This window comes from Sinohyriopsis cumingii, chromosome 14, assembly GCF_028554795.1.
Source record: "Sinohyriopsis cumingii isolate HCF-2022 chromosome 14, ASM2855479v2, whole genome shotgun sequence".
Lineage (NCBI taxonomy): Eukaryota > Metazoa > Mollusca > Bivalvia > Unionida > Unionidae > Sinohyriopsis > Sinohyriopsis cumingii.
Genome location: NC_142974.1, coordinates 20,406,008 through 20,419,490, shown reverse-complemented (window position 1 = coordinate 20,419,490; position 13,483 = coordinate 20,406,008). Strand labels below are relative to the sequence as shown.

General features: G+C 34.3%; 1 protein-coding gene across 7 annotated transcripts in view; it reads left to right on the top strand.

Moving 5' to 3' along the window:
• LOC149783384 (uncharacterized) overlaps window positions 1-13,268 on the top strand; it is a 47,356-nt gene extending 34,088 nt beyond the window's left edge. For all 7 annotated transcript variants that reach the window (XM_089931614.1, XM_089931615.1, XM_089931617.1 and 4 more), the window contains one exon: window positions 701-13,268. In XM_089931614.1, coding sequence (XP_089787740.1) covers window positions 701-783 — 83 coding nt within the window. In that variant the 3' untranslated portion in view covers window positions 784-13,268. The remainder of the gene's footprint in view (window positions 1-700) is intronic.
• The last annotated feature ends 215 nt before the right edge of the window (window positions 13,269-13,483 follow it).

Below are 13,483 nucleotides of genomic sequence, written 5' to 3'. Positions count from 1 at the left end.
CTGGTGTGCTACTATTGTGTGCAACTGGTACATTGATATGCTACTTTTGTGTACAGCTGGTACATTGATATGCTGCTTTTGTGTACAGCTGGTACATTGATATGGTACCTTTGTGTACAGCTGGTACATTGATATGCTACTTTTGTGTACAGCTGGTGTATTGATATGCTGCTTTTGTGTACAGCTTGTACCCAGGTATGCTACTATTGTTCTGTATTCAATATCTGACATTTGCACCCTGATATGCCAATGTATATCATAAGTTTGTACCCTGATATGCTATTTTATTTATTAAGTTTCTATCCTTGTATGTTATTTTGTCTCAGGTTTCTACCCTGATATACCTCTTTGTCTAGAGCTTGTACCCTGATATACTACTTTATCTACAGCTTGTACCCTGATATACTACTTTGTCTCAAGTTTGTACCTGGCTATGGTACTTTTTCTAAAAGTTTCACTTTGCTTAAAGTTTATAACATGATATGGTACTTTGTCTAAAGTTTGTACCATTAGTCAGATTCTATCATTATAATCTTAATGCCCTGCATTGCCATGACATAACAATTCCTTTGAACACCCATTTTTATTATGTGTGATATTCCTGATTCACAGTTATTGATGAACGATTGTTTACAGTATTTCATTTCTTTTATGCCCAGATATTAACGAATGAATTTTGTTTTCAAACCTTTTCTTACAGATGACAAAGGAAATGCTTCCAGTACACAAGGAGCATCTGGAGGAGGAGGGGGAGAACTTGGAGCAAGTAATCAGGGCTCCTAGTATCTCCTCCTTGAATTATGTGTGCTTGTGACTTGACTTTCAGTTACAAAGGAAGACTTGTATGATCCTGTTGTGAAGATGCATGAACATTTCAAGATTCCAATTAACCTGGATCAGTGACTTTAGCAGTGGAGCATGAGTGTCAAATGAAGACTGTCTTGTTTCTGATAAACAAAACTATTTTGCTGGTGAAGAAATTCATAACCATTTATCACGATTGGTCCATTTAAATTGGAGTACAGTATTTACTGTTTTGACAAAATGATGTTGATTTCCTTGAGATACTATAGAGGTTTCTATGTTGCATTTCCACAAGACTTTAACAACAGTCCAAATACATGTAAATAATACTTGACAATTGTGAAAGGTTGCACATTAAAGTTTTGGACTTGGAAATAGGTGGTGCCCATTTTAAATGATTGCGTGTTTTTGTTGTTTATTTTACATAGGCATGAAATATTTGCTTTTGTAAAGAATTTCATATTTCTTTGGCTGTACAATTCTTAAGCTACATACTTTTTATCTGTTAATTTTAGCAGGGATCCATGTTAGCTTAGCTGGTAGAGTGTCAGACTTGTAATCCAAGGGTCTTTGGTTCAATACCTACCTAAGCCAGCCTTGATCAGCTGCCTTGGCTTGTCCTTGAGAAAGGTACTTAGTTACTAATGCATTAAAAGTGCTGTTAAAACCAACAAAAACAAATATGTTAATTTTCATAAGTCGCAGTGTTAAATTTTGAGATTGCTTCTTTATTAAGTCGTCTTTAGGTTAGTTTCACTGTATTGTAAGTTGCATTGAGGTTAGTTTTACTGTGTTAGACTGAGAGGATGATTTTTCTGTGTTACAAGTCATCATGAGGTTAATTTTACTGTGTTACAAATCATCATGAGGTTAATTTTACTGATGATATACATCATTTTGTTCTAGATTGACGTGTACTTCTTTCAACCATATCCTCATTTGAACTAACTTTCTGCTTCAGACAGGTGCTAAGGAACTGTTACAGCTTTTTTGAAACCATGACAATCAGGTAGTCATTTAATGGCATTTTATTATTTCACTAGGACAGTTTTTGCCCCTGCATTTTGCTTTAACCAACAATGACATGGTAATAACTTGTAACTTATAATATATACAAGTGTAACTTATAATATATACAAGTACAGCGTATTCTTTTTTTCTTCTGATTTCATCAAGATAAAAAGTTAATTGCACAAGTGCTGCCATTCCCATCTGTGTGCATTCTTCTAGTTTCACATTTGCCTTTCTCACTAATGCTTCTAGAAACCTTTTTATCACCATTCCACTCCACATACATCCTTCCATACCTACCATAGAAGCCAAGTCAGACTGCAAACAACAAAGATACTGACCTGCCATAACATAATGTGCCTGTAGATCAGGGTCTGTGCTGTTTGTCCTACATATCACTCCTAACAAACTGTACAGGCATAGATCTGATGCGTTACGCGATGGCAGATCTGGGTCTACGCAGTTTGCAGTTGGACGCATAAGGGAGTATATATGGTAGTTCCACCACTCCAGCTCTTTGCAATCTTCCATACCCAGTTTCATCCATACTCTTTGTACATCCTACCATCCCATTTCACCTCTCCCCACTATACATGATCTTCCATTTTCACCATTTCTTTTCTTTGTACCATTCTATCTCTGGCATCACCACTTCTCTTTTCTTTGCATCCTTCCATACCCAGCATCACCACTCTCAGAGTTCTTCCATCTCTAGTTTCACCAATATCTTCCTCTATGCATACATCCATATTTAACTCCAGCAATGCTCATTTTCAATACCATCTGAGTATATATTCTTCCATCCACTCAACCTTTCTGAACATCCTTCCAACCCCAATGTCACCACTGCCCTTCTCAGTGCATCCTTTCATCCCAATTTTTCCAGTTTCATCTCTATATCTTTTTCAATCCAGTTTCATTTTATCTAATACTGCAAAACTCACATCCAGTTACTTTTAATATCAGCACATTATGTACATGAACGTAATTCTTAGTGTAAAGTGAGTCAGGTGTTTGAGTCTGTATATTTTTTCAACAACCACCAGAATGTTCTCCAAATAAATATACATTTAATATTATCTACTTAATAAATACTATAACACAGCACAATTAGATGCAGTAATACAAATTTGCATATCTCACCAAATGCCATTAATAATGTATACGTTTACAAGTGCAGAATTTTACGTAATGATAATTGGATGAAACTCAGTTTCAAAATTATGCCCAGGTTTCAAAAAAATTCTCATTGAATGGATTTTTTTACACGATTTTTCAGATAAAATCTGCATTTCATAAGAGTTGCAGATAGTGAAAAGGATCTGAAATTGCCCTTTAGTTTTAAAATTTAACACCTGGAAATGGTTTTATTCTTGAATGGAAAGAGTTGAAGCTACCCAAAACTGAGGAAATCCTCAACAGTTCTCTGAGATAAAGCAAGGCTCTTATCAGATGATATGGCTGTTATTTTAATTCCTGATGCCTGCTGAATGTTTTAAACAAAATTAATCATTAGTGAGCAGGTTAAAAAATACAAGGTGCTTTGATTCCTGTTCAGATTAAACTGACATTTTCACTTGATTTAAAATATCATCACTTGACTGTAAATGGCAATTACGTTAAGCTTAATTACTTAGTGGAATAATCAGGCAATTACATTTCGTTTTAATTGCTTAGTGGAATAATCAGGCAATTATATTTCGTTTTAATTGCTTAGTGGAATAATCAGGCAGTTGCATTTTGTTTAATTGCTTAGTGGAATAATCAGATTATTGTGGCCTTTTTGTGCTAGAGGATGTAGCAACACAAAATTCAATGGACTTTTATTAGTCCAGATTATTGCATCAAATATTCTACAGAGTTAAAGTTCCTGCCTCAGGGGTCTACAGTTTCTAATCTTGGACAATAGTAAAAAAAAAAATTTATATCTGTAAGTTTGTAATTTTGTTCAGCATACATGACAAATTAATAGAGGTGTATTTGGGTAACTGAATGCAAATTAAGTTTTTAATGGCTAAATGTTTAGACTAGATATGAGCTTAGGGCTGTTCCATTAAACATCCACAGTAACCAGGGAGGGCAGATTGTTCTAATTATTTGCCAAGGTACTCGGATAACTCAAAGATTTTTCAATGAAAACTATGGAGAAGTCTAAACGGCAGCGATGGGTGACAATTCCAAATTGAAAGTGCCTTCACTGGGTTCCAGGTTCATTTTACTGGAATAGCCCTTAGTAGTGTGCTTGATTGGATATATTTTTTCACAAGAGAGGAAACCCAATGCTGTTTTTTTTTACATTTTCTCATGGTCATTTTATTTTGCTTTTTTTGGTAAAATTGATGTGAATGTTTTCTTACTGACTACTTTTGTACTGGCATTTAATAATTTTATTTTAAAAAAATGTTTTTGTTGGTATTGGGGAAGTTCTTTTACGTTGTTTTTATGTTATTTTCGAAATGAGGGCTCTTCATAATGAGCATTATGGCAGGAGCAAAATGCTGATAACTTTGGACTCAATGCTTATAATTAATTTATTTTAATAATCTGAATGCATTGAAAAACTTCATAATGCATTTTAAGTCCATTTGTTTTCGTAAAGTGTACAGATACACTGCTTGTCTGTAGTTCTGCTAATTATGAAGTAAATGATTTTCTTTGCATTAATTCAGGGAAGTCATGTAATTTGTATTTGATTATGTGTATGGGTTAAACCCAAATAAAGATTAACATATCAGTTACGTTTGGATGCTTACATATATGTACATAGTTAATTACTGGTAATATAACAACTTTCATTTTTTCATCTTCAATTTTTGTTTTTGAAGAGAAAAAAGAGATCTGTGTAAAACAAAGTATAGAAATCGATTGAGGGGAGAAAAGACAACAGTTGAATGTTTTCACATTAAAATAAAATATTCTTTCGCCCCCAGTTGTTCAGAATATATCACCTCCAAATTTAACCATAAAATAAATAAAAATTATAACCATAATGGGAATTATATAAGTCACATGTATTTTTCTGCTTGATGAAGGCTGTCAATATATATATTTTGAAGTTTTAGTAGAGGGCCTAATTTTCCTTAAGCCTCTTTCAGTACATAGGCCATTTCCCTGCAACAGGATTTATTAAAATGTTCTGTTTTATCATCATTTAGTTTCACCTAATGATCAATTTGTCAGTGTAATTAAGCTTTTTATAATGAAGATAATTATTGCTAATCAAAGACAGTAAAGTATTCTATTGTATTCCTCCAAAAATGTTAAAATGTTTCCAAAGAATTTCTTAAAAATGAACAGTTAGTCCAGGATGATACAGTGGTCCCCCTCTTGAAAGGTCTCCCAGCCCAGCGGCCACCTAGAATCCCTTGACACTGCCAAGTTTATTTTCAAAAGTACCCTTCAGGAATGACCACTCCTCTAACACAACCTGCATATTGGTGCAAAAGTTGAATATTTTCCCATCACAAGTAGCCACATTTTATCTTAATATTTGTCCAAAACCAATAATTCATACTGTAAGGTAAGTAATCTGATGATCTCTACTGACAACTGGTTTTTCGTTACTGAAAGAAACATTTGCTAAAATACATGTACCACTAAGGTTAATCTTGTATCATTATCTGTAAATGCCGTGTTTACAGATAATGGATTAAGCAATGTTGTGAGTTTTGCGCTTCACATGGCTTTCAAGTTCTGCTCTTTGATGGTTACAACCAGACTTAACTCTCAAGATCACAACATGTTCAGTATTGGCTAAATACAGATTTTATGGATTAACACATAAATTAATAACAAAACAGGGTACCAGACAAAGACTAAAAAATCGTGTGACAGTATATGTATCGCTTTATGAAGAGGGCATTTCATCCACTCTTCAAAAACTTCATCTGCATAATTAAATTACAGTACAGTACAAACAACAGTTTAGGAATAAATCAGTACACAATTTTAACATGACATCATGTAAATAGATACACTGCTTTAGAAGGAAAGTAAAAGTTATTCAACTCAATGTTTGAGTCTTTACAACAAAACTGTTTGGCCCCCCCCCCCAGCAGTGTCAAATGGTTTCGTTGGAAAGACTCGAACATTGCAGTAGATAAGGAGAATCTTTAGCAGCAGTGGGAGAATGGGGTAAATAAAAAGAGAATTATTTAAAATGCCAAGCAATATATGTATCAAGATTTAAATGACATTTTTGAATGTCTTTGCAATGTGCATGATAACAACAATACCGTACTTGTATTTCACACTTATCAAGAATAAGAATCATTAGTATAATATATATTCACTTGAAATAAGTCTATTCATAAGACAAGAAAAACCGTTTAATAATTAATTTTACTATTAGCCCCCTCTGGATAGGCCACCCATTTTATAAGGCCACTTTCCCTGTACATAATGGATGGCCATATGAGAGGGGGACCACTGTTCCAATTTTAGATGAGTATTAGTAAAAAAAAATAAACCAAGAAGGTTTTCAGTCTTTTGTAACTTATATATTGGAGAAAAAGCTCTAAAGATACACCTAGAATAATTAAATCATTAGACATTTTTCTTAATTTCAGCATTCATCATCGAGAATATTTTGTAAAAATATTGTTTTAACGCATTTGTCCAAATACCAAATTTGTGGGTTTTTTTTCCAATTCTATGAGGTATTGAATTCTTTAGTCCATGTTCAGTTATTAAGAATTTTTGCTAGTCATTATTTGCTATTTTTATTTTTGTCTAATTTTATATTTGTGGATATAAAAGATGACAGTTTGTTCTCAAAATAACCATATAATAACTCAAGATTTAGTTTTAGATTCTGTACAAGTTACACTGACAAGAATTGGAAATGGACACTTTTAGGAGAAACATTTCTTTAGGGCAGAACTTATTTTAGCGCTTATTAATTCACTGCCCAGCAGTAAACAAATAAATGATAGAATTACTTTTGTTATGAGTGCAGATTACATTTACAGATCATTTTGTGTATATTTTTTTTAATTTCACATTGTGAAGTGCTTACCCTTGTATATTGAATTCACAACATATACTTGGCTTGGCGCTCAGCATTAAGAGGTTAGTGTTAGGACTGGTCGGCCTGGTGTCAGGATAATGTTACGGGGTGGGACATAATGCTACATGTCTGAGGCATGATGCCTCAGTGCTGGAGCACTATAAACTGCCACACTGCAAACGTTTAAAAAGCTACATTAAAAAATCCAAATCACACACACTAATCAGAATGTATCAAGTGAGAATTATGATGTATGTTTAGTGTGCATGCTTCCATATATGTAAAAATTGTATTGTGAAGTATGAACATTGTTCAATATTAAGTTGATCATGGTGTACATAATGACATGGTAAATAATGTAGAGTACAGTGTGTTCTGGTTCTGTCTGATGACATGGTAAATGTAGAGTACTGTGTGTTCTGGGTTTGTCTGATGACATGGTAAATAATGTAGAGTACTGTGTGTTCTGGGTCTGTCTGATGACATGGTAAATAATGTAGAGTACAGTGTGTTCTGTGTGTTTGATGACATGGAGGATAATGTAGAGTACTGTTCTTGGTCTGTCTGATGACATGGTAAATGTAGAGTACTGTGTGTTCTGGGTCTGTGGTAAATAATGTAGAGTACAGTGTTCTGTGTGTTTGATGACATGCAGGATAATGTAGAGTACTGTTGTTCTGGGTCTGTCTGATGACATGGTAAATGTAGAGTACTGTGTGTTCTGGGTCTGTCTGATGACATGCTAGATAATGTAGAGTACTGTTGTTCTGGGTCTGTCTGATGACATGTAGAGTACTTTGTGTGTTCTGGGTCTGCATGATGCATGATGATGTGTCAGATAATGTAGAGTACTGTTTGTTCTGTATCTACATGATGACATGGTAAATGATGTAGAATACTGTGTTCTGTATCTACATGATGACATGGTAAATGATGTAGAATACTTTCTGTATCTACATGATGACATGGTAGATGATGTAGAATACTTTCTGTATCTACATGATGACATGGTAGATGATGTAGAATACTTTCTGTATCTACATGATGACATGGTAGATGATGTAGAATACTGTGTTCTGTATCACATGATGACATGGTAGATGATGTAGAATACTGTGTTCTGTATCTACATGATGACATGGTAGATGATGTAGAATACTGTGTTCTGTATCACATGATGACATGGTAGATGATGTAGAATACTGTGTTCTGTATCTACATGATGACATGGTAGATGACATGTAGAATACTGTGTTCTGTATCACATGATGACATGGTAGATGACATGTAGAATACTGTGTTCTGTATCACATGATGACATGGTAGATGACATGTAGAATACTGTGTTCTGTATCACATGATGACATGGTAGATGACATGTAGAGTACTGTGTTCTGTATCTACATGATGACATGGTAGATGATGTAGAGTACTGTGTTCTGTATCACATGATGACATGGTAGATGATGTAGAATACTGTGTTCTGTATCACATGATGACATGGTAGATGATGTAGAATACTGTGTTCTGTATCTACATGATGACATGGTAGATGACATGTAGAATACTGTGTTCTGTATCACATGATGACATGGTAGATGACATGTAGAATACTGTGTTCTGTATCACATGATGACATGGTAGATGACATGTAGAATACTGTGTTCTGTATCACATGATGACATGGTAGATGACATGTAGAATACTGTGTTCTGTATCACATGATGACATGGTAGATGACATGTAGAATACTGTGTTCTGTATCTACATGATGACATGGTAGATGATGTAGAGTACTATGGATTTGCTTGATGACAAGAAGATAAGCTTTATAGCATTTATGTATACTTAATAACTAGATCTGTATTCTGCATGTGTGCTATAAAATTCAGAACTTAAAGCTAGTGTCTGTTTATTAAATTGTTTGTCTTTCATTGTTTCTGCTTTTGATGTTAGTATTTTCTGTTAACAGTTGAAAATTTAAAACACCTCTGTTCCTTATAGATGCATTTAAATTGCGAGTGCTATGTAATGAAGTTAAGTTGTTTTCATTTGTTACATTATGTCTTTGAGACTGCCCCAAGCACCGGCTTTAAATGTAATAGGAATTTTGAATCAGAAAAATATATAGATATAGGCATACAAACTGAACATGGTCATGTGATATGTGCCATATTTATGTTTGAGGTATGAAGTAAAATATGTCTCTACTAAACTGGACGTTCTCACAGATCTCAAACTCAGTAACTGCATTATTTAGCATTGCTCTACCGCATCTAACTGCATTATTTAGCATTGCTCTACCGCATCTAACTGCATTATTTAGCATTGCTCTACTGCATCTAACTGCATTATTTAGCATTGCTCTACCGCATCTAACTGCATTATTTAGCATTGCTCTACCGCATCTAACTGCATTATTTAGCATTGCTCTACTGCATCTAACTGCATTATTTAGCATCTGCTTTAACCCCATGTTATATTGTGGAATATTTGATTTTAAATTGGACAGTTGACTGTTTTAGAATCATATAGAATGCTTTCCATACAGCATTTTTTCCCCATAGTACCAGGACTTGTATGAAGTCAGGAGAGTGTGGAAAAAGTGTGCTTTTTTCATACCTGGAAAAAGTATGGGAAAAAATTATTGTCTAAATATGTGGAAAAAGTATGCAATCTTGGGTTGCAGTGCTTTGTTTTGGTTGTTGCTTTAACACATTTATGTGTTGTGCCATTGTTTATCATCATGGAGCTGGACGGAGCATTGGCTGCTGCATACTGGTTCAGTTCAGTCAGTGAGACGCATAACCAATCACCCCATTTGTGATTGGTATTTACTATATTTACCACATACATGTACTCATTTATAGTAATCACACACTTCAAATACATGTGACAGAGGGGTCTAAAATAAATTGTAAATGAGTCTGAAAAAAGTCTGAAAAGGTCTAGAACTTCTTTTTTACCAAAAGCTCTATGAACCATGTAGTGAGAGAAACAGTGCATAATGAACATAGGAAGTATTTATTTATTCCTGTCTGATAATAGTTACAATAAAAGAAACTTGGTTTTGTTTATTTTAATTACAGAGTTTACAGCAATTTACTGACAACTACTGTGAATCCATTATTATTTGTTGGGTAAACAGTTTTTGGTTGTAAGTTAGACAACGAATTTAAATTCACAACGAAATATGAACCAAGTTGATACTCAAACTGACCCCCTCCCCTGTAATAGATGTAGGTTAATATGAAAGCAGTTACCAAGTTTTCTTCCAACACAAGTCATTTGCAGAATAAACTGTTACATATCTTTCAATTACAAGTACTCTTCACTATTCCATTAGGCAAATAACACATATTATTATGTTTAAAATCTTGTCATATAAACTTGCAGCTGAATAAACAATCAGCAGCAGATCAGTCGTACTTTCTCAAAACTTATTTTAATCACATTCGTCTGAAAATGAAACCTTGTTATGTGTGGTTCATGGGTAAATATTTTCAGGCTGATCAAGATCTTTGAGTACATTTATGTTGCCCCGTTCATTCAGTTGAGCATTCACTTGGGCTGAATACCTCTCATGGTAACTTAGCTGGAGTTCCTTGCAGAATTTGTTGATGACTAAATCAGGGTTGGTGAGTGCACATGTAAACTTTTACTTGCATGTAGCTAACAGCGGTATGATGCTATTTTCCTTTAAGTGAGGCAGCAGCGCCTCCCGATGATGAGCATTGAAAACATCAATAGCATCAGAATCCAGACAAGAAACAGGTTCCTGAGGATTAAGCAGGCTCACAACAGTAGAGGATTGTATTTCATGCTTCTTACTACTTTGACCACTGTCAGCAACATTGTTATTTCAAAGTCAAATTTGACAGGACTGTTTACAGCTGAAAATACAAAAAGAAAGCCTGGCTTGCTGTCATTGGCTTGGTTTTAGCGATAATTGTCAAGAACTGTATGTTTTGATAGCTGTCTTTAAAACACTGAAAAAACTAATTGCAATTACAGCAGTCAGTTAACAGCCATGTCTGATGATGAAGCATTTGATTATGCTTATCCATAATCATTGATATACAATCCCATGGGTTGCATTGTGACATGATTTATCTAAAAAAAAATTCCATCAGTATTTTTTCCCCAGTTTATTTCTCCAAACTCAGGAAAACAAGAGATGTTTCACCCATTTCATATGTAGGTCATCAGAGAGAGGTGCTGTGATTGGTTAATCTCAACTGCAGTCAGCTGGTGGCATATTTACATAATCATGCTGTTATAATGAAATCATTCCAAATATGTTTTAGTGAAAATGTCCTTAACTGATTATAATAGATGATCATTTGGTTATGATGAGCCAGTAGTCCATCTGGGGTCCCGAGTGGCCGAGTGGTCTAAAGCGCTCTCCGTTATGGATCACTGCCAACTCACCTCTGTCTGCGTGGGTTCGAGTCTAGGATTCGGCCAAGGTGGGTATGTGAGAAAGCTTGCCAGTAGCTTCTCGTAGGTTGGTGGTTCTTCCCGGGTTCTTCCTCCACCATTAATACTGGCCGCCATGCATAGCCTATCGTGTGCTGAAAAATGGTGTTAAACCCAACAACAACAACAACAACAACAACCAGTTGTTCATCTTGAAATTTAAGGTAATTCTCAACAATACTGAAATGGGCAATAACATAAACAATACACAAATGAGGTGAATTGTACGGTGATTTAGTACACTAGCTAAGACTCTGCAAATGAGATGAATTGTACATTCATTTAGTACACTAGCTAAGACTCGGCAAATGAGAAGAATTGTACGGTGATTTAGTAAACTAATCAAGACTCGGCAAATGAGATGAATTGGACGTTGATTTAGTGCTAAGACTCAGCAACTGCCCAGTAAACCAGAGCCTGGTGACCTCTTGCAGTTTTCTTGAATATATAATTGATCTGATAATTAATTGACTTTTAATGTTTATGCTCATGTTATTCAATTTGTGTGCATCGTGATTGTCAGAAACACTGGATCAGGTTGTCTTTCAAGTTCTTGCAGTAAATTAAGTACAGTAAATGGAATTTCATGTTCCAAAAAAGGTATATTAGATGCATACATCATTTTCAACTGATAATGCCGGAAATACTAATATAAACATGTGCTCTGTTTCCATCCCACATATACAAACTGAGAAAAAATTAATGTGCCAGACAGTGCTAGCACTTCCTGAACCAAAAGTACCAGCTATGAACAAATGGCAATCCTCATGTATAAGAAAATTTGATACATTTAAGGTTGATTTCTCAAACTAGTGGGCCAATTGTGTTTACATATTACACATGCAATAAAGAAATAAACTATATCAAGTATGTATAATACATTAGCCTGAAATTTCCCTTTTAGTGGTTTCCAGATAGAATAGGAACATCTATGAATCAATAAGCATGATATATGGATTGCAGTATACTAGGATGCTGAATAATAAGGGACATATGCAACAAGAAATACAAGACCAATATTAATACTTGGCAAATAACAACTTCAAGGTGTATACCTGTGACATTTTATGCATGTATAATACACAGTTTATGAAAACACTTGACGAAGAAATGTAGGATTTTGACAGAATATAAAAATAGGTTGCCTAAGTGAAAATTTGGCAATTGTTCATAAAAGTTACATGCATACAAAATTTGTATAATGTTTCTGGTCTGTAAAATGCATTTAGAATTATTTTGGACATATTGGCTTGCCTGTACACTATAACCCATGGCAGTCTTATACACGGTTTGTGTTTAAGGTTTTAATTACGGCTGATTATGAAGGAACTAATATGCTTAAATGTCACTGCTGTGTGATCATTAATATGTGCCTGGCATAATGCAATACCTCTGTCACTAATTTTATTTTTAAAAATTGGCAATTATAGCAAGTGGTTGGAAATAAAACATTGCATTTGTTTTTTGTAGACAGCAGATTAAGGTTTTGTTAGTGTTCTCTGTGGCTTTAATGGTGCCATGATAGCCATATTCAAAATCTTCTCCCTTTCCCCCCTGAATGGATGGTCATAATTTCATGGGATTTTCACATAAAGACTTTTAAAGATGTCCACATGGCCCCAAATGAAAATGGTGCCACTATGACAACCAATATGCTTCATGTACGTGTGTGCAATTTATATGGAAAAGTTTAAGCTTTTAAAGTACGTGTTTAAGGTTTTCTTTATTGCTTGTAGAAAATAACTAGTATGCATTTCAATTATCCTTTTTGTTTGTTAAAAATGTGTAGGTGAAATTATTTTATGCTTTTTTAATCTACTTTTACTAATTGTTTTTTTTTTATTCAGGGAAAAAGAGGTTCAAGTTTATCTTTTAGGTTTTTGGTTATCGCACATTTAAGTTAGTTCCGGAGCTTTCATTAGTCCATTTAATTTTGCTGTGAAATCCAATAAAATATTTACAAGAGCTTGCATCTTATGTTTTCTTATACATTTTATATCATCCTCCTCTGCAACTCGAACAAAATTCCTCATAACAATAACGAGCAAAAAATTCTGCTCAAATTTTACATGTTCATTTTTTTTTAAATTCTGTTGTTTATTAAAACAGATTCTTGCTCACAAATGGCATGCATTCTTTATAACTGTAAATTCCACGTTAAAAAACCAAGGAAAAATAACA